The sequence below is a fragment of the Poecilia reticulata genome, chromosome 4 (genome assembly GCF_904066995.2).
Source record: "Poecilia reticulata chromosome 4, P_reticulata-male-v2, whole genome shotgun sequence".
Classification (NCBI taxonomy): Eukaryota; Metazoa; Chordata; class Actinopteri; order Cyprinodontiformes; family Poeciliidae; genus Poecilia; species Poecilia reticulata.
The window spans coordinates 32771866-32794076 of NC_088833.1; the positions used below are offsets into that span (position 1 = coordinate 32771866).

General features: G+C 40.9%; 1 protein-coding gene across 13 annotated transcripts in view; it reads right to left on the minus strand.

Moving 5' to 3' along the window:
• The window catches only part of LOC103464192 (epidermal growth factor receptor substrate 15-like 1), a 202366-nt gene that overhangs the window by 133545 nt on the left and 46610 nt on the right, over nucleotides 1-22211 (minus strand). For all 13 annotated transcript variants that reach the window (XR_533610.3, XR_533611.2, XM_081606682.1 and 10 more), the window contains one exon: nucleotides 16313-16469. Coding sequence is in view for 11 of the 13 variants with exons in the window: in XM_081606682.1 (XP_081462808.1) it covers nucleotides 16313-16469 (157 nt within the window). In the remaining 2 variants the exon portion in view is untranslated. The remainder of the gene's footprint in view (nucleotides 1-16312; nucleotides 16470-22211) is intronic.

The window sequence follows — 22211 nt, forward strand, 5'->3', positions numbered from 1 at the left end:
AATTGAAGCAAAACGCACAGAATTGCACAATACCTTGTTGAAACAATAATTACTGAGATTATTATTATTGTTGGGACATTAATTTGAACGTGTTTTGTTGATTTTTGTTGTTCTTTAATAAAGTTACGAACGTTTTGATAAGCCAATCAGAGGAGGACATGCTGGTCTCAGCCTCCTGGGCGGCGTTCAGTTTGTCACCTAATGCCGAGATCGACTCAAAACCTTCCACTATTGACGTATAAAGCAGTGATCCCCAACCCCCGGTCCGTGGACCAAATGGTACCGGGCCACGCAAGAAATAATTAAACATTTCCGTTTTATGTATTATTTGAGTCTGGAGGATCTTTTATTTTGAAAATCCTTTAACCGGATTCTCTTGGTTACTTGCGCACCAACGCTGGGCTCACAAACAGCAAAATGAGTAAGAAACGGTAAGAAACAAACACATAATAATGACCTTTACATATAATAATAAACATTTCCACATATCATCTCTGATATCCACCGGACTCTCAGTTGCGCGATATGTCAGCTGTTTGGGATTCCCCTCTGTTCTTACGTCACCGCACATTCTGATTGGCTACCTGTCACATTCAACAGGTTTCATTCTCGTTCCCAGTCAGGGAAAACCACACAGGCTGCGATAAAAGGGCCAAGACGACCCAAATAGGGCATATTCAGGATTTAGTGGGAACACCAACATGCAGAAACCTTATCTGACAGCTCACCCCCCGCCCCTCGGGCCGCAGCAAAATTTCCAAGTCTTGACCGGTCCGTGATAATAAAAAGGTTGGGGACCACTGGTTTAAAGCACTAAGAGTTCAGAAACCATATGAAATGGGGGAAAAAGCTACTTATTAATTAAATCGTGTTTTAGACTGTTCTTGAAAAGCTAATCAGTCACGGCTGATTAGTGGGTAAACTCGCTGCTGCACAGTGAACCCATTGATTTTTTTACAGCAAACAGCCGCTCCCCTCTCTTGCAGGTACTGCGTACCCCCGCTAAATCTTTTAGGGGTACGCAGTACCTGAGCGTACCCCCCTGGGCATGGCAGACTGAGACAGTTTGAGCTACTAAGGGCTGTCAAAGTGTCTTACGAGCTCGACTAGTGCTACAGAGCTAAAGCATCAGGCTGCGGACTGCAGCAACAAAGGATCAGATGGACGCAGTGGCAACCAGTCAGTGATCGAGGAGGCCTGGATCGTGGCAGATAGGGAGGCAAGCTGGAGTACCACGGATCTTTGCAGGTCATTGTGAATTGGATCACGGAATGAAACAACCGGCGCCCAATGAGGCATGTGTAGCGCTACACCATTGTTGGCCATTTTGTGTGTGTGCACACATTAAAACCAATGCATTGGTATTTGCAGCGTTTAAATAATAATATTGGACATTGCCTCTTCGTGTTCCTTGCTCATTAGTAGCTTTTTGGCTCCGTCTTCTTTATGAAGATCTTTAATTGGTCCCTGTCTCAGGTCAGAGTCCCATCCTGCCTGAAATCCTCCATCATTGTTCCCATTCCTAGAAAAATCACCCATCACTTGCCTGAACGACTACCAACCAGTGGCTCTGACCCCGTTGGCGATGAAATGTTTTGAAAGACTTGTTCAGAGTCACATCTTGACGTTATTCCTTGCACCTTTGATGCACACCAGGTTGCCTGTAGAGCTAACAGGTCGACTGGGATGATCTTGCCACTGTCCTGCATGCTGTCTTTTCCCACCTGGAGTACTGGAAGAGTTACACATCCTCCTCATTGATTTCATCTCTGCATTCAATACCATCCTCCCTGACAGACTGGAGTGCAAACTGTCAGACCTGGAAATCCTCTCTTCCACCACCTGTTGGTGAATTAAGGACACCCTGATGAATCGCAAACAAAGAGTCAAAGTGGGTGTCCATACCTCTACAGCTATCAGCACTGGCTCCCCCCAGGGCTGTGTGCTCAGCCCTCTGCTGTTCACGCTGTACACACACGATTGTGATTCAGTCCATCAAAGTACCACCCTTGTTAAATTTACAGACGACAGCAGTGGGTCTCATCTCAGGGGGTGATGAGTCTGCGTATAGGGAGATTCATCCACCATGCTGTGGAGTGATTCACAGCATGGTGCCCAGACAACTTCATCCTTAACACGGTCAAGACCAAGGACCTAATGGATTTTAGGACAAGTAAGGAATTACACTAATGTTGTGGTCATGGATCTTGTGGGCAGGAACTCCAGGAAACGGGTTTCTGGAGTTCGTATCTGGTACCTGGCTGGATATAACAGCAGAACTGGAAGAGACCAGCAGAAACTCTATTTTTGGAGTTCTCAGGAGAACATATTCTCAAAATGTTGGTGTCCTTTCATGATCTACTGAAGTATCATTTGTATTGTCTTGTGTGTGTTCTCGTGCACGTAGCAAGGGAGACTCTGTTCTCAGTGGCGAGCAGTTTTAGTTGGGGGCAAGGGGGCAGGCTACTTGGGGGCAATTTTAATGTGTGTGTGACATATTATATATTATATATATTATATTATATATATATATTTTAAAATAACAACTGAATATTTGGTTATTTTTTAAGCCCTTCTGTCATTTGACATGTTATAATTAACACCTTTGACTGGCGCATAGAGACATGATAGACTTTATGCAAAGAGTTCATCACAGAGGAAACTAAAATCAATCAAATAAAAGATCCTTTCTGAATATCATCTCATAGACACTGAACTAAATGTGTCTTTCTGACCGGGAGCTGACAGCGTGTTGAAGAGTTATGGACACCTTGGTTAGGAAGCTCTGGTTTGACAGGTCATTTGACAAGTAACAATATTTCGGGTCGGACCAGAATTATTTGCCTGACGGAGGCTCAGGGTTCTAATGAGTTTACATTTAATGAGTTTGCAGCACACAGAGAAAACCTAAAGAGAATGTGATCTACTTACTGTAGTTTAAGTAGAGGAATAACAGCTGACTGTTGAGAGAGGAAATAAATTAAAGTACAAATTCGTTAGGCAGAAACAAGCGCAGAGCGCTGGGCAATTAATGCGCATAAATGCTCCACCGTTACGCTCAAATTAATCACACATGATGACAAACGCCAAATATACAATATATAGTTACTGCTTACATTAATGGTGTTTTAAAAACAAAACCAGTAAAAACTTAACTGAGTTAATATGTCAGATTCCCTCTTCACCCTCGTCTTGATAAGAACAGAGAGCAGTTCGCTGGTTTCTGTCCAGACTGTGATCAGCTGACCACTTGGTGCTCAGACAGTTTCAACTTTACGCACAGAGAACATCGTGAAGCTCATTATTAATCATACTAAGAACAATATCTGTCAGAGAATCATCTCTGATCTGGACGCTTTAACGGACCAGAGGCTTTGGAGCGTCCAGCAGCTGATCCGCTTCTGCTGGGTTTTTCTCCCGCTGAGGGATCAGGAAACAATCAGAGTTCTGCCGTCTTCTAATCACATAATTTCGTGAAATGTTACCTGATTTAAAAAACGATCTCGCAGAGAAATACTAAATGTTTCGCTTGATGACTACAAATTGGAAATAAAATGATTTTTTTCTTTGACGGACAACAAAAAAACTCTAGCGCCACCTCTGCTCCAAACTAGAACATTGTCGGCCCTCTTCGGTTTTTTCTCTTTTTTGCGGAGGATCAATAAATAACTTATTGGTGTTTTACCATCACCACCAGGTATGAAGTGCTTTAGCCTTTGAGTTGCACCACAACGCAGCACAACTGAAACACCCAGGAAAAGAATATCAGCTTGTTTTTATGAGTATAAAGGAGGCTGGTATCGCGCCTGATAAAAATCTATTTAATTATGTCATCACATGGATTTATATAAAGTTTTATAAATGTTCTTTTCATATATTTATTGTTTTTCTTTTTTAGATATTAGGTTGACTTAGAATGATTCCAAATAATGTACAGGAATAACCTGGTGCCGTTATATGTCAATCATCAGGGGGGGCCAATCAAATGTCAGGGGGGGGCACTGGCCCCCCTGGCCCCGCCACTGTCTGTGCTGCTGTAAAATCTGCCCAGAAGACCATCAGCTGCTCTCTGACATTTCTTGAACGCCACAGGTTACGTTGCCTCAGGAAAGTCAGGAACATTTTAAAAGACTCCTCACACCCTGCACACAATTTGTTCCAACGGCTGCCATCTGGCTACAGATACAGGAGTATTAAAGTTTATGCCCAGTAGCCATAAGAGCATTAAAAGAGCATTATTATTATTATTATTATTATTATTGGGGCCTGCCATAGCGCTGCATAGGGAGAGCATTTTGCCATGCATTGCATGGCAGGCACCTATTGTTCTACACCTAATAGAATGTCTCTTTATTTATTTATTTTTCTTACGTCACCCTTAATGCGGCTTGTACCGCTGCGTGCACCCCAACAAATGTGTGGTATCAAAACATGTGGCTCAATGCCGTGTGGGGAGCTATTACTCCTGGTGGGATTCGGAGTTACCATGGCAACGTAAATTGCGAAAAAAGACCCCCAAAACCCCATTCAAGTCAATGGAGCGAGGCGACGAAACAAAACAACTATTTTTGAAGAATTTCTGTGTCATCATGATTTGACGTAGAAATACCATTCAAATTCAAGTTTGTAGATACGTCCGTGATCTCCTCTAAAGTAAAGATGGTACGTTGATACGAATTACGGTTTCTCCACATTTTGTCTCCAAGCGACCCAAAGTATTCAATATTTTGAAAAGTTAGAGTGCGAGGGCCGCTCCGCTAGAGTGTGGGAGAGAGTGGATTTCTGACCCCAAAATAATTTCTAACTCGCCCTCACGGCCACAAATATCGCGCAATTGGCCTCAAAGTCGGTCAGGACATAGATATGCATGCCTGCTCCAGTAAAATGTTTTCAAAATGTCCCTAGGGCTTACAGTTTTCTGTCCAGGTGTTTCCGACCGATGTGGTGCGACAGGACTAACTCACGCTCAGACCCATGTTTTTCCATATATTTCTGAAAAATGTCAGACCTCAGCACACATCATCTTTCTCTCATCGCTGTTAATACTGTGAGCGAGGTAGAGATATGAATCGCGAGAATATCGGAGACGACAAATAGCCTTCTCATACGCTTCAAACGGTTTTTGAATACATATCACGGTTCCTGAATGGGAAGGAGTTGTTCAAAATGCTTTTTTTGCGAGAAACAGGCTGGCTTAAACAGAGAATTCTCACCCTCTGTGTCGCCAACAGGTGCAGGGCATTAATTACCGTGACAACAGAACAGAGAGCAGAGGAGCTGCTTAGGATTGTATGCTTAGGAATGAGCTGCCATCATTGTAGTTCCAACTATGTCTGAACACTCAGTTATTAACAGGGGGTTGAGCAGAATGTCAGAACTACAACATGGCGGAACTGTCTGTCACTCACAGCTGCACTTGGCAGGGGTTTAATTACCGTGGCAACAGAACACAGAGCAGAGCAGCTGCTTAGGACTACAAACAAGTCATAACTGTAGTTCTATCTATGGCCAAGACTCAGTTAAAAGAGAGGCCTGAGCAGAATGTCAGAACTACAACATGGCAGAACTGTCTGTTACTAGAGAGGAGGACTTGGCTGGTATTGAGAACTACTTGTGTTTTGAGCATTATATAACTGATTTAACCAAATTACTATTACACATGGGATTAGTGTCGCCATTTCAAATGAAGCTTACTGAAAATTTCAAAATAAAAGCTTTGACAATTTTTACATCATGTAATTGCTCTTTTGGCCATTGGATAACTGGTTTAATAAAACCACTGTTACACCCGGGATTAGTGTTGCAATTTCAAATGAAGCTTAATTTCAATTTCAAAATAAAAGCCTCAATCGTCTCAGGTAAGTGATATTAGCTTTTATTATCTTTTTCCCTTGAGTTAGTTATAATATTAGATTAGAAGATAATAGAAGATATAATTTTCAAAATTTTGCTAGGGCTCATGGTTTTTTGTCAGGGTCCTTGAGACCAACGCTAGGTGTCTCACAAATATAGAAACTTTGTCTCCAGCATCCTGTCTGACAGAGAGTCAGACAACGGGTCCCAGAGAGAGGCAGTGAGTAGTCTCATAAACAGGCGCAGGGACAGGTCTCACAATGCATTGTGGGAAGAATAGATATTTCCTGTGACTATTCATATTTTGCTTACATTAAATTATTTCTATTAATTTTTCAGTGTGAATTAAAATCCTTAGTATGAAGGTTGAAAAATTTCGAGAAATAAACAATTATCGACTGTCTTTATATTTTTTTTTTTCATTTCGGACCGCGAGTGAGAAACACATGTACGAAGCTTATAAGTCGTCAGTCTCGGACTGAAACTCATTGAACATTGGGTTCAGTCGTTGTACTGTTGCAGTGAATCAGATCCCCCATAGAAATATGGTGATGGATTTGGCTAGAGCATCAGTTGTTGGACATTGTTGATGAGCCATGTAACGTTTATTAGTATTGTTCGTTTATTCTCCGATTCATTTCAGGTGTAAAGAGCAGTCCAGCTGTGCAAACTATAGCTAAAATGTTTGGTTCAAACCGACAGGCACACTTTGGTAAATTTCTGCAGGAATTTTCTATTTATTATTATTATTTATTTATTTAGTGCATTATTTTGACATCTTGACAGCTAAAATCAAAGGCAGTCATTGTCTGTTTACAAAATCTAAATAAATTATTTCTAAATAGAATCAAGCACTTAGTAATAACATGGGTTAGCTTGTTGTTTGCGCTAGCGATACCATTGTTGACATAGACTACTTAAAACAGCACAACTCAATATTCACCCGGGCAGTAACAAGTCAACAGCCTTGTTACCAGTGTTGTGGTCAAGACCACCTAACCCAAGTCAACACCAAGACCCAGTGAAGTCGAGACCGAGTCAACACCAAGACCAGCAGCCCGCGCTACATGACACAATAAAATGTAAAATATGATCAAAATTGTTTCTCAAATTGATCTGAAAGATCCATATTCCCATAAAAACACCTAGATATTAAATACTTAATACATTTTACCAATATTAAATATTCCATCTCTGTGCTACAATCCGTGGCGGTCTCGTGCCATCCCTAAAAAGATAACGCCCTGGCCGTTTGCCCATATTGCTCATGTCAGAAACCACCACTGTCTGCATCATTAAACATAGCAATTGAGGCAATGCCCTGACAGTAAATAACGCTCAACTATGAACACTGACCAAGGAGCAACAAGCAAGAAGTAACCAAGCACAAGAAGCTCATCGTGACTGTTCTCTCTCTCTCTCCCACTACATAAAGCCAGGCAGTCTGACACCATGGCACACATTACAGCTGCCACTTTGAACGAAACAATCAAAGAGCAATGTGCATTCTCTGCATGCTCTTTCGTTCTTGTGTTTTAGTTATTTGTTAATTAAAAAATTATCAACGTACATAATTAAATAAAATAATGATAGCTACTGCAGTGTACGCAGAGCATTACAAGAACAAAGAACAGGTGTTCCGTCAGGTCAGATTGTCTTACGCTTAGCACAAACTCCCGGCTATATTTCTCAGACACGTCATTACCATAAGATTTCATTTAATCAGCAACATAGAATCATGATGTAGATCATCATACACTTTTTTATTAACAGTTGTATGGCATCCTGACATAGCGGTTAAGTGGGTTAATGAGTTTTACATGGGCATGTGTTGTAGCTGACTCCAGCTGCAGCCAGACCTTGCTTTAAATACGCTTTGAAACCACAACAACGCATGTACATCTATATAGTTATAATTGAAAACAACTTAATGACGTATTTTCGTCATAACTTGTTGCGTATAGTGAACTGACAACTCCTCTGACTGTCGGACGTCTTAATGCGCATGCAGGCATGATACTCAGTGCATGTGTGCTATTCTGACAGCGTATGGTAATCTGATAGAACGGCTCTCAGTGACACTCCAGTCCTATCTCATAAGTAAAGAGCTGTGCAGAAGAATCGGACTGTTTCTGAAAGTCACATCACTATATTGCAGGCTTTTGGACACAGCGTTGTCCCATATATGCGACAACACCTCCGCACAATGATTCAGTGCAGTGAGTGACTTTTTTTCATCACAAATGCTTATGTGTCTCTGAACAGCTAGCTTTGCTAGCATCATATCAACGTAGCTTACCTTTCTTTGAGCTACTTTTCTAAGTGACGAAAAAAGTTAGACGTTGTCCCCACCGTCTGAAAGCGAAGCGATGCTGAGTTAACTGTGGCCATCGAATTTCTTATGATTTATGCAGTGCTATTCTATTACTGAATATTACACAGACATCTTCTGCCGCTGAGAGGAAACCACTGCGCATGTCCTGGAGCACCGCGTGCGAGTGAAAGGTGGGGGGGGAGTAACAAAAACGCGTATAATAATCAGTGTGTTTTGCCTCCACTGAAAACAAAGATGTTAACAAATAAACTGGACAGTATGCTGTACGTTTAGTGATATTTTCACAGTTGCGGTCTCGACTGGTCTTGAAATAAAATGCCGAGTCCTAAGTGCCCGAGACAAGACTGAGACCAAATGCGGTAGAGTCCGAGACGAGACCGAGACCATCAAAAAATAGTCTCGAGACCAAGACCGATCTCGAGTACTACAACACTGCTTGTTACTATGCTTCTTTTGTTACTATGCTACTATGCTTCTTTTCTAAATGGTTGACACCGGGTAAATCCTCAAGATTATATGATAGGTATATTTTTTACTGCGAAAATATGGATTATATCCTAAATATACACATCGTCTGTGACAGCCCATTTAGGGCATTAGTTTACTTGCTGTGATCCATTTCGCCGTGTTTTGAACCAGAGAAATCAACTTTATGACCCCCATCTGAATTTTGCATGTCATCTGGGTCTCGTGTCTGAAACCCAGCAATTGATAAGTAGTATGTCCTCTTAGAGCTGTGTGTACTGTATGGAGTCATGTGACTCCAATCTGTAACAAGAAGTGAAACAGACAATGAGGTTTGCAAACAGCAAGATTGTTTAGTAACTTCTGTCAGATGGACCTCTTCAGGTGAAAGATTATGATATGTGATGTGAGTTTTTATTTTAAAAAGTAAGCTCACAAGGGTGTGTGGCTTAAGTACACCAGATGTGCACTGTCACTGCGTGGAGGCTCTGCGTTCAGGAAGGAGGCAATGCAGTCGAGGTAGATTTATTTGGACCTGCAGGTCACATTTACACCGACACCCATTTTCACAGTGAGCCAAAGAAGCTAGCTTTTATACTTTGGGCAATTCCAACACTCTTACCAGGTGATAAACCGAAAGAAATAAACATTTACACAAATCTAACTGTTACGACTGATGGCGTAAAGTTAATTATAGATGATAAGTCTGCAGATGCCCGTCCCTGATTGTTTTCCGGAGGGGCGCATTTGAGCGCATAGCCGCTGCTTTGAGCTGGCCAAAGGAATTCTGGTCCCTTTTGGTGCAGTGTAAACTTGTTGGAAAGGCTCAAGAAGTGTGCTAGAGCTTGTCTATTGAGCAGAGTTTAGATTATGAGATTCTTAAGAAAACTGTGTTGCAAGCTTATGAACTTGTCCCGGAAGCATATCGTCAAAAATTTAGAAATCTTAATAAAATTGCTAATCAGACGTTCGTTGAGTTTGCGCGAGAGAAGAATGTTTTGTTTGATAAATGATGTTGTTCGTGTAAAGTTAAAACTATTGATGATTTAAAATCACTTATTTTGTTGGAAGAGTTTAAAAAGTATCTGCCTGAACGGATTGTGACTATCTAAATGAACAGAAAGCATCATCTTTAACAAAAGCAGCACTTTTGGCTGACGAATTTATTTTGACTCACAAAAATATGTTTTTTTTACAGAATTCGTTTCAGGAAAATTTATCCGAACGAGAAAATGCATCAACATCAATGAGTCGAAATGTACCATCAGTTAACTTAAAAGCTAACAATCGTGATTGCTTTTACTGTCACGCACCTGGACATTTAATTGCTGTGTGCCCCGTCTTCAAGGAAAAAGAAGCTAAGAGTATAAAAACTCCTGCGGGTGTAGGATTAATAAAGTCCGCTTCCCAGCCAAATGTAAGCGGTGACATTCAACAAAAACCTAAAGTTGATGTTGATCTGCAGTTTTTGCCATTTATTTCGCAAGGTTTTGTTTCTTTGACGGGTGAGGAAAAGGATAAAGTTCCAATCACAATCCTTAGGGATACAGGTGCTTATCACTCTTTTTTGTTAGAATCTGTGCTGCCTTTATCTACGCAAACATCTTGTGGTTCAGATATTCTTGTGTGGGGAATAAAAATGAGCGTCACCAAAGCCCCTCTGCATATGGTGCATTTTTGTTCACCCTTAGTTTCGGGACACGTTAAAGTAGCCGTGCGTCCGCGATTACCAATTGAAGGAGTTTCCTTCATTTATGGCTACACTTGATGAAAATGGTCTTGATGCGAATTACTCTGTAAAAGTGTCAAACTGTGACGTTTCTGAACTTATTCTTGCAGACATAACTTTAAGTTTAAATATTACTAAGGAGATATTGATCAAAGCGCAGCAGAATGATCCGTCATTGATTTCTTGCTTTTCTGTTGTAGATAAGAGTGGATCTAAAGCCCAGGTGACCTATTTTGTTGAAAACGGTGTTCTGATGAGATCTTGGTCCCCAGATTCAGGTGATCTGCATCCAATAAATCAGGTGGTTGTGCCACAAGATTACAGACTTCAGATTGTGAGTCTTGCACATGAGGCCAACTTGGCTGGACATTGTGGTGTTAAAAAAACTTATCACCAGGTGTTGCCAAATTTTTTTTGGCCTGGTTAAAAGTCTGACGTAGTGAATTATTGTAGATCATGTCAGACATGTTAATTGGTGGGAAAGACAAATAAACCAATTTCTCCAGCGCAGCTTCATCCCATTCTAGCGCTAGGCGACCCATTTGAACAAGTTTTATTGGACTGTGTCGGCCCTTTGCCAAAAACCAAGTCGGGGTATGAGTACATCTTAACTATAATGTGTGCTGCCACTCGTTTTCCGGAGGCAATTCCATTACACACGTTAAAGACGAAGAACATTGTGAAAGCCCTCACAATTTTTTTTTCAACTTTTGGTTTACCTAAAGTTGTTCAAACGGATCAAGGGACAAATTTTATGTCAAAAGTGTTTGCGCAGGTTATGAATGAACTGAAAATTCAACATCAAACCTCCAGCCCCTATCACCCACAGTCCCAGGGTGCGCTCGAGAGATTTCATCAAACCCTAAAAACTATGTTGCGCAAATACTGCCTTGAATCTAGTAAAAGTTGGGATGAGGGTCTTCCACTTCTGCTATTTGCAGTTAGAGAAACCATTCAGGAATCCCTTGGATTCAGTCCGGCAGATTTGGTATTTGGACACACTGTTCGCGGTCCACTCAAACTCGTTAAAGAGAAATGGTTGTCAGAGTCGCATCAAACTGAGCATAATGTTCTTGATTATGTTAGCAGTTTTAGAGAGCGTCTCTTTCATGCATGTCAGCTGGCCCAAGAAAACCTGGCTAAGGCCCAGAGTAAAATGAAAGCTCGTTATGATAAAAAATCTGTGATCAGAAATTTTATTCCTGGTGAAAAGGTTTTGGTGTTGCTTCCTATAAGTGGATCTAGTCTTCATGCACAATTTTTGGACCATATGAAGTGGACAGAAAAATAAATGAGACGAACTATGTGATTAAGACTCCTGATCGAAAACGAAAAATGAGGGTTTGTCATATTAACATGCTTAAACGCTATGTTTCCAGAGAAGGCGTTGTCGATAAAATCTCTTTTGTAGCCCCATTTCTATCTGCTCTTCAACCCCACTCTATCATCTGGCCGATGACGATTTGAGGGAGAACAGCGGTTGTATGCCTATGGCTCGTTTGAGGAACTCAGAAGTGTTGGGAAACCTGGAATCTTTCCTATCTCATTTGTCACAATCTGCCCGAAAAGATGTTGTTGATCTGATTGAAACTAATGTGTTGCTTTTCTCAGATCATCCACAGCAAACATCCGTGCCTTTCCATGATATTGATGGAGTGGAAGAGAAACCAATCAAACAACATGCTTATAGAATAAATCCAACGAAGCGTGTTTTAATGCAACAAGAAGTGGCTTACCTGGTTGAACATGGTTTAGCGGTGCCCAGTAACAGCGCGTGGAGTTCGCCCTGTATTCTGGTCCCGAAACAAGATAACACATCTCGATTTTGCACCGAGTACAGAAAGGTTAATGCTGTCACCAATGCCGATTCTTTTCCGCTTCTGAGAATGGAGGACTGCATTGATCGTGTTGGCTCCGCCAAATTTGTTACCAAATTGGACCTGTTAAAAGGTTATTGGCAAGTCCCATTAACACCCAGGGCTTCTGAAATTTCTGCTTTTGTGACTCCCGATTATTTCCTGCAATATACCGTTATGCCTTTCGGGCTGCGTAATGCACCCGCTACATTCCAACGTTTAATGCAAAAGGTGTTATTTGGAGTGAAAAATTGTGAAGCATATTTGGATGATGTAGTAATTTATTCCGCTACTTGGTCAGAACATCTGGAAACTCTTTCAGAAGTGTTCAATCGTTTTCGTGATGCTTCTCTCACATTAAATCTTTCTAAATGCGAGTTTGGTAAAGCCACTATCACCTACTTAGGAAAACAGGTTGGTCAAGGACAAGTGCGTCCTATTGCTGCTAAAGTGCAGGCAATAATTGATTTTCCTGTCCCACAAACAAAAAAAGATTTGCGTCGATTTTTGGGAATGTGTGGTTTCTATCACGGGTTTTGTAAAAACTTATCAGCTGTAGTTAGTCCGCTCACTGTACTTCCATCCCATCCATCCATTTTCTGACACCCTTTTCCCTCAGTGGGGTCAGGAGGGTTGCTGGTGCCTCTCCAGCTAGCGTACCGGGCGAGAGGCAGGGTCACTCTGGACAGGTCGCCAGTCTGTCGCAGGGCAACACAGAGACACACAACCATGCACACACACACACTCACACCTAGGGGCAATTCGGAGAGGCCAATTAACTTGACAGTCATGTTTTTGGACTGTGGGAGGAAACCGGAGTATCCAGAGAAAACCCACCATGCACAGGGAGAACATGCAAACTCCATGCAGAAAGACCGGGGCCGGGAATTGAACGCAGAACCTTCTTGCTGCAAGGCAACAGCTCTACCAACTGCGCCACTGTGTAGCCCGCTCACTGTACTTGTTAGTCCCTTAAAAAATTTTGTTTGGTCTTCATCTTGTCAGGTTGCGTTTGAGTCTGCCAAAGCATTGTTGTGCAGTGCACCAGTGCTGGCTGCGGCAAATTTTGAACGTCCCTTTAAACTTGAAGTTGATGCCAGTTTGTCTGGCGCCGGAGCTGTTCGTCTGCAAGAAGATGACCAAGGCATAGACCATCCTGTCTGCTACTTTTCAAAAAAGTTTAACAAACATCAGCACAATTGAAAAAGAAGTTCTTGCTTCATTATTTGCATTACAGAACTTCGAAGTTTATCTTGGTTCTAGTGCGGAACCTGTACAAGTATTTACTGATCATAACCCGCTGGTTTTTGTCTCCCAAATGCGCAACTCCAATCATCGACTGATGCGCTGATCTCTGCTTCTGCAAGACTTTAATTCAAATGAGAAAACTAAAAAATTCTAGACAAAGCATCAGCTAGTACATTATCCTTACCCTTTTTGTACTTAATCTGCAAGTTAAACACTTGGGGGTGTGTTTAGTTACGACTGACGGCATAAAGTTATTTATAAATGATGAGTCTGCAGGTGCCCGTCCCTGATTGGTTCTAAGAAGACGACGGAGATGTCCCATTGGTTGCTTTCCGGAGGTGACGGACATAAAAGCTGCTGACGCGGACTTCCTGTGTTCCATCCTCTACTCATCTCCACCAGCCACCCCCTTTCCTTTGTTTATCTGTGTTAGAGTTCTGGAGTGTAGGGGTGAGCTGCCGTTTATGTTTCTCAGTTTTCTCATGTTTTTCTTAGTTAGGAAGATAAGTTTTTGTCCTTTGGTTTATTTACTTTTGATTAGGTAAGCTTCTGTTACTATTTAGATAGTTTCCTTTTGTTTGTTGTTTTCAGCGATAGCTCACTCTGAAGCCAAGTACTCCATTTGCAACACCTTTATCAAAACTACATCATTTTAAAATAAATAATCATTGTCAACTGTTCAACTTTGTGTGTGTCGGTTGTTGAGATCAGAGGAGGATGGATCCTTCATGTTGCGACCTGGCCCCCCCTAGACTGGTCGTAACACTAATACAAAACAATAAATGGTACCAACACATATGTACATGCATGCAAATCATTAGAACTAAACTATTCTAAGGTCAATCAAAGAATAAATGTAACTAAATACAACTCCTCAGAGCATTACCCCTCTTAATGGTAATGGTATGCTTCAGAAGCTTTTTAACAGCACCTGGAGCATTTTGTCTCCCTTTGCTGCTCCACCCTGCTGAGGAGACACACCCAGTCTTTACTGGGTGTAAGTACTTAAACAATTGGCAAACTCAAATTAAACCAAAAGAAATGAGAAACAAACTGACATTTTACCCACAATCTCCCTGTACAGGAAGGATGGCCTGAAAGAATGTTTAACTAAATGTCAATGTAACTGAAATAAAGAACTGAAAACAAAAAGAATCTGATCTGTAAATAAACTAAACAACATAATATTAGGGATGGAACCCCTGGTCTCCATCACACGCACCATGAGATGAGTATCTTGACACACGAGACTGCAGTCATACATGTTTCAATCCAAGAGGAAGAGAAGGAGTTTGTTTGCCACCACATTTTGGGGTCAGCAAACATGATAGAAATTAAGTTAATTTATATTTCTAAACTTGTTCAGTTGTGCTCATTTGTTCAAAAATTCTTAACTAAATGCGTGGATTTTCTTAATTTATTTGAGGATGCTGTAGTTTTAAAAGTAATTGTGAAAAAACGCAATTACATATGTAACGCAATATTTTCCGTATTTGACCAGTATTTCTTTTTTTTTAAATCAACAGAGGCTTGTCTGTCATTTTGACCGATTACAATTCACACCCCTGACTATTGGTGGAGATGTGCGGGACACTTTACATTTTTCGCAGAGAGTACATTGCGAAGGTAACTAAATCAATCAATAAAAAAATCCCTTCTGACTATCATCTCTGACATGGACACAGAACTAAATGCGTCTTGCGGACTCAAAGCTGACAGCGGGACATAAGAGTTATGGGCAGGACGCTTTGATGGCGTTTGGTTAAAAAATGCATTTCAATGGCGGAAACCTAGAGTTTATACAGAACAGAGAAAAGTAAGGAGAATGCTGAATTGTGTTTTATTATTTAAATGGGTGAGTAGACTTTGTTAAAAACAATAAAGTAATGAGTTAATTAGACTGTACTATGTGCAGAGTGCTGCATAAAGTAAATGCGCACACACAGCTCCACCTTGCTCTTCTAAAGCTGTGGAGACAAAATCCTTTCAATCAATCAGATTTGAACTTGACTTATGCTGCGTTTGAGCAAAAAACAAAAGGGAGCTGGAAGATGTTTAACAAAAACTGGGAGAAGTTGAGCTGCTTATTCAAATGGTGCTCTAAAAACAAAAGTAGTAAAATCTTAATTAAAATAATATGTCAGATTTATTTCAAGCTCAACTCTCCAATTAAAATTAATCAGTTGGGTTGGATCGGGCTCAGACATATTGTCTATGGACTCGGTCCGGGTCAGGTTGGATTTTTTGGGGGGTAAAATCTAAACTTTATTCCGGATTTCTGCTTTAGCTTCGGGAGGAAGTTGTGAGGCTACATGTTCAGACCCCAACAGGTGAAGAGCTCATAACTTTAGTGGAGTTGATTCATTTCATTGTTCTGTCAGTGGTTTTCATTACTGCAGAGAAATGATATGTTATCTGCGTGATATGTGATAAGATCTGGATTGTCTGTTGTCAAGAAAACCCGAGATCACCCCACTTCCCCATGCTGGAGATTTTAGTTTAATAGTAACAATAAATAGTTACCTTTAAAATTAATCACACAAGTAACATCTAGACCCAACAGTAGAGTCAAACTTCAGTCAAATTGACGGACAACAAAAAAGTCTAGGATGACCTCTGATATATGTATGCAAATAGTATGCAGTATGAATGGTTTCCATTTGACTGTTAAATCCTGAAAATATTTAACAAATCTTTTAATACTCTTGTTGAAATTGATGTTTACAATATTTGGTGCTAAAAATGGCCCGCCCATTTTAAAGTAGATTTTTAAAAATAAATTTAGTTAAAATAGAATCAGATGAAAAAAATGTGTGATTTACTTACAGGTATGGGAGTTCCTCTCTCTGACGGAGGTATCATGTCAACAGTGAGGACTTGGGGTGGGTCAATGCCCTTGCCTACTTTCTGATGGATGAGGTGCATCGCAAGGGCAAACTGCTCCCTGTTCAGTTTGCCTGTCTGTCTTGTATCTGCCAAAGACCTGCAGAGCAGAAGAATACATAGCTAACAAAATTACATTTACTTTACTCAGAATTGCTGTGCATTCCAACAGAAAATGACAAGAATCACCTGAGTGATTCTAGTTACTTCAGGTGCAATTTGTGTCATTGTGAAAGTTTGTCAGAATATAAAGCTATGTAAAAAAAAGTGTAATAATGTTTTAACATTCATTCCAATACTGTTACAAAAATGCTAAAAACAAGAGAGCACTTTAATTTACTTTCTATTTCTACTTTTTGTAGACTTTTCAACATGTCATGTGTGGTTATCAAGGGTTAATAGATACAATTTCAATCTTATACACAGGGAGAAGCAGGAGGATATCAATGGGGGGTGGGGGTGGGCGGGGAGTTCCAGTGATGTCCTGTACTATTACACCAACGTGGGTCAGTACCCCCTGATGACAAATTTAAAAAATCTGTTGCAGATCAGATGTTGCATCCAATTTAGTTTTGGAATAGTCAAGGGCTATTCCAATGTAATCCTGCTTTCCTCTTTAGAGGTCAACAAAGGTCATCCAGGGTACGGTGGTGGTGCAGGGGTTAAGTACAACCCACATAAGGAGGCCTTAGTCCTCTATGTGGCCGTCGCAGATTAGATTCCCATCCAGGTGACCTTTGCCGCATGTCCTCACTTTCTCATTACCTACTTTCCTGTCCTAGCACTGTGAACTACAGAGATCCCTCGCTTCACGTTTTTTTTTTGTGCAGGTTTTTTCACAGTGCATTGTGTTCTGCATCCTGATTGGCTAAAATATACGTAAAAAATCTGGCGGGGCAGGTTGGAGGAGACGCTTTAATAACATGACTCCGGATCACATTAATGCTGTGATTGATGCACACGCACATTCGCTGTTCTTTGGTTTCAATGTAGAGTATTTCATTATGCTCTGTAATAGTTGTAAAAAAGTAAAGGTAACTTCTTCGCGGATTACACGTATCGCGGGTTATTTTCGCGATAATAACCCGCGTAAAATGAGGGATAACTGCAAAGGCCACTAGAGCCAAAAAAACCTAAAAACTAAACAAAAAAACAAAACAGAACAAAGGTCATTCACATACAGTTTGGTGGAAATCGGATAGTTCAAACAGCAAAAGATTGGAATTTGCTATTCTGCTGCTTCAACACCCACAAGACAAAAGTCGAGGGAAGGATGTAGCATCATAATGTTCTTTCATCTAACAGGTTGAAATCTACATGAATCAGAGTAAAAGGAAGATGACCAAAGGTAAAATAAGTGATTTTCTGTTATAAGGGGATGGGGCTAAGGCAGGGGTGGGCAACCTTGGTCCTGGAGGGCTGGTGTCCTGCAACTCTTAATGTCTCCCTGGTCCAACACACCTGGATCCAACAGCTGAATCGCCTCCTAAGTGCAGTCAAGTTCTCCTGAGTCCTGCTAATGACCTCATTATTTGACTCAGGTGTGTTGAAGTTGAGGTACATCTAAAAGTTGCAGGAGACCGGCCCTCGAGGCCTGGAGTTGCCCATCCCTGGGCTAAGGTGATGTCACCATTTGACCCAGAAAGTTTGTGTTGAAATTATTTTACCCCAGAGGATACATGTCAAATGGTCAGATTTTGAGGCTTGACCATACCCACATGGTGTGATACTGCAAAAAGCTTTTGATAACTTTCGGTCATTAGAAGTTCAAGACTGTGATGAGTAATTGGGAAGTCTGCAGGTAAAAAGGTTGTAGCAGTAGTTCACTGAGATCCGAACTAGCTGACTGCCTGTTGGGTTTGGACCATCAATACAAGAGACTTTTTTGTAGGACCTGACAAGTTACACGTGTAATTTCATGCACGTCAGTCAAAGCATAGATTGGGGCTGTTTTTTTAAAAAAATTCTAGGGGGTGCTGTGGAAGAATTAGGCCACGCCCACCAAATATTGCACTGCATTCCTGTGAGGGGCTGGATTGGGATCGATCATGGCGGGTTTCATCTGCTTTGTCGTATGTCAAAACAAAATTTTGATCAATTTTAATCCCCTTCCCTCAACTACATACTGACCAAAGATGAAGCCCCATTTATCCGGGCTTGGGACCGCCACAAAAGACACAAAATGGCCCCCTTTGTGGCTGCATTAAAGATAAAGCCGATAAGCTCAAAATATAAACAAATCAAATGCAGGTATTAAGATTAAAAGTTATACAATTTTTATATCTCTTTTTCAGATACTCACAGGCTTAAGATTAAGTGAACAAAGACTTTCGGGGCGGGGATCTACCTATGTACCGAATTTCAGATCTCTTGAAGTACAGTAGGCCTTGCTCAGTTTATGTGGCCCTGTAAAGACCCCAAAACCAAGGAGAATTTAACTGAAATCCAAAAATGACTTGTGGAGGAAAATTTTTGGTGAAGTATGGTGAGTTTTTGAATATGTTTAGGTTTCCATAAAAGGCACATAATATGGCAGAATAATAATTAGAAGCAACAAGCTGAGGTAGGTTCGTAGAACTGAACAGATAAACAAAAACCAGCAGAACATCATTCTGCTAATTATGAGAAGTTTAGAATTGTAGAATTAAGGTAAAAATGCAAGTTGGGGTAACATTAATTGGCACAACTTGCTTGGGTATCCTGGAAAAATACTATTTATTATAGTCAGTATTATTTTAAGGAAGCAGAGCAAACATCTTTGATTCTGTTTTGCTAGAAAAATCTCAGATTTGTGACAATTGTTTTTGTGTGTCAACAGCTGTACTTTAGATTTTGAAAACCCAGAGTTTAATAACCTATGCATGGTAGTGTAAAAAGATTGGGAGTGTAAAATATGTATTAAAGTATCGGGACTTTACTGTACTGTTCTTCAGTAACAGTGCAGCTTTTCTCTATCGAGCCACATCACCTTTTCATTGCGGCAAAGGTGGAGATGGTGGCAGGAGTTCACCCTGCAATCAGGTCACTGGTTCGATGCCCACTCCACCCACCTCTGTCGTGTCCGTGGGCAAAACACTTCACCCTCGTTGTCTGCTGGTGGAGGTCAGAGGGCCCGGTGGCGCCAGTGCATGACAGCCTCACTGTCATATCAGACTGCCCCGGGGCACCTGTGGCTACTAGCCGTTAGCTTGGCACCATCAGGGTGTGAGTGTGTGCATGAATGTGTGTTAATGACTGTAGTATGAAGTGCTTTGGGGTCCGCTGGACTTGGTAATGTCCTATACAGGTACAAAGCCAATAAACAGCATAATTTCAATAGGCCTTCGTAGCTTAGCTGCTCGGGCCTAATTAATTACAAAGAAGTGTAGAGATGCACCTTGGAGAACCTTTTTAATCTATCTGTGTTGTTTTGCCATTGTTTTGCTTAACATACATTTTAAAACCTTTACTTAGAGGACAGGTACAAAACATGCCTGGAGGAATCTTCACAGCTGCACTGGAATATTTTCTGATGAGCTGAAAATAAATCTAGGCTGGACAAGCTGTTCTCCTGGAACCAGGAAGAGAAGTAGCTCTGCTGTGACTCGGGTAACTTGTTGGACAGAAAACATCTGCAAGAGAGCATGGAAGGTATATAATAAGAGGACATTTTTGAAATCCCAATCCAGGTCAATGAGTCTTTTCAATTTATTTCACAGTATCCTGTATCGCTGGATTAATCCAGAAACAACCAAATTAAAGCATATGTTAAGAGCCCTTAGTTAACATAATTAAAACTCAGATCTTGAAATTAATCTCCAGAAAGAAGCAAAAATATAACAGTTTTTGTTTCACTCTAGCAGTGATGGTTAGAATTTATTATACGCATTAGTTGAAATACTGCAAAACGTTTCTTTCTTTTAAAAAAACAGGATATTATCTGCAGGATATTATCAGAGGGTACACACAAAACTATCACTGCACCTGACCTGCAAGAGCACAACCACCTCTCCAACAAAACACACACAAACTTAATCTACTAATACAGGCCACATGCGCATGGCCCACTGAAACAGCAGACCTATTTTTTTATTTCTTATTTGATCCATGGAAGGAGGAGGATGGAGGTTCACAGATTCAGATGGCAACAATGTTTGCTTAATTTATACTTTTGGCAAACATTCTGACTAGATTTAACCCACGCTCTTAGCGCACTGAAGAGGAAGAGCATGGCAGATGTCATGGTTGTCCAACAGGGTTGTCCAACCCGTCATGAGCTCTTCAGTTCATGAAACCACAAAAAAGCTTATTAACCAGCAACCCCCACCAGGAACTGCATGTATCAATATATGTTAATTATGTGAATGTGAAGCAGTGTAGTAAGAGTTCATAGTTAGGATTAGAACATCAGGTTGTCCTAGATCAACAATGACTGTGTTGGGAAGAGTGATGATCCTTGGGACAAAAGTGCTGAAATACAACTGAAGCCACAAATCCCAGAGGGAGTCAAAAAGAGGGGCGTGGATGCAGAGCAGGAGCAAAGAGGATAGAGAGGGAAGAAATTCAAACTTCCCCTTCCATCAATCATATTGGGCAATGTGAGACTGATGGCTAACAAATTGGATAAACTTTAAGCCCTGACAATGACCCAGCCAGGGTTTTGGGAATGCAGTAGTATCTGTTTTACATAGACATCGCTGCAGGATCATACCTCCAATTCCAACGTCTCTCTGCTGGGCTTCCTGATTATATGAGCAAAGATTTGTTAAATATGTCTATTAAACATGTTTAATAAACAGATTAACAGGAGGTGGATCAGCAGTGCTCATCAACAACAGATGGTGTCCTCCAGGACAATACCATAAAGTGTTGTCTCTACAGTCCAGACATTGAACTCTTGGCTGTTAATTTCAAACATAATATTTACCAGTGTTATTTTAACAATTACATACATTCCTCCCTCAGCTATGGCTGACAATACATGTGAAGCCATCAGTTCTATTGTTACTGAGCAACAGACAGAACACCCTAAGGCGTTTGTAGCAATATCTGGTGATTTTAATCATGCCTTATAGCAGAGATGCTATGCTGCCAACATTTCAATAGTTTGTCAGCTGCTCTACCAGTTAGTATATCTCTTTACATCTCTACAAAGCAAGACCTCCACTGGGGAAATCAAGTCACAACTTTGTTTTCCCTGCTCAGAATATAAACTCCTTGTTCAGAGACCTGTAAAGAGAAGAGCGAGAAAGTGGTCACAGGTCCCGGAAAAGACTGAATACAGTGTGTGAATGTGTGTGTGAATGGGTGAATGACTGGATATAATGTGCACTTTAGGTTCCTCTGATCTTGCTAAGGTGCAATTCAAGTAGAGGCCATGTCAAGTTTACAGGAGGTTAGCATGGTAATTCAACAATAAACTCTTAACTCTAGCTCTAGCAGTAGAAGGAGGAGTTTCAGGAAAGACACACTGTAATGTCATGTGGACCTTAAAATTCCACAACTCCACAAGTCAAAGACTTCCTCTTACTGTGGCACAGCTAAATTGGAGAGCCCTGGTGAAAAAATAGGATATTTAAGTATATTTTAAATTTTTCTGATGTACATTTTTAGTATGTTATCAAGTGGGTATACTTATTATATTAAAAGTGTAAAATAAATACATTTTTAAAAACATGCTTCTAATATGCTTAAACATTTATTTTGGTAAGGGCTGCACAGTGGTGCAGTTGGTAGAGCTGTTGCCTTGCAGCAAGAAGGTTCTGGGTTCGATTCCCGGCCTGGGGTCTTTCTGCATGGAGTTTGCATGTTCTCCCTGTGCATGGTGGGTTTTCTCCAGGTACTCCGGTTTCCTCCCACAGTC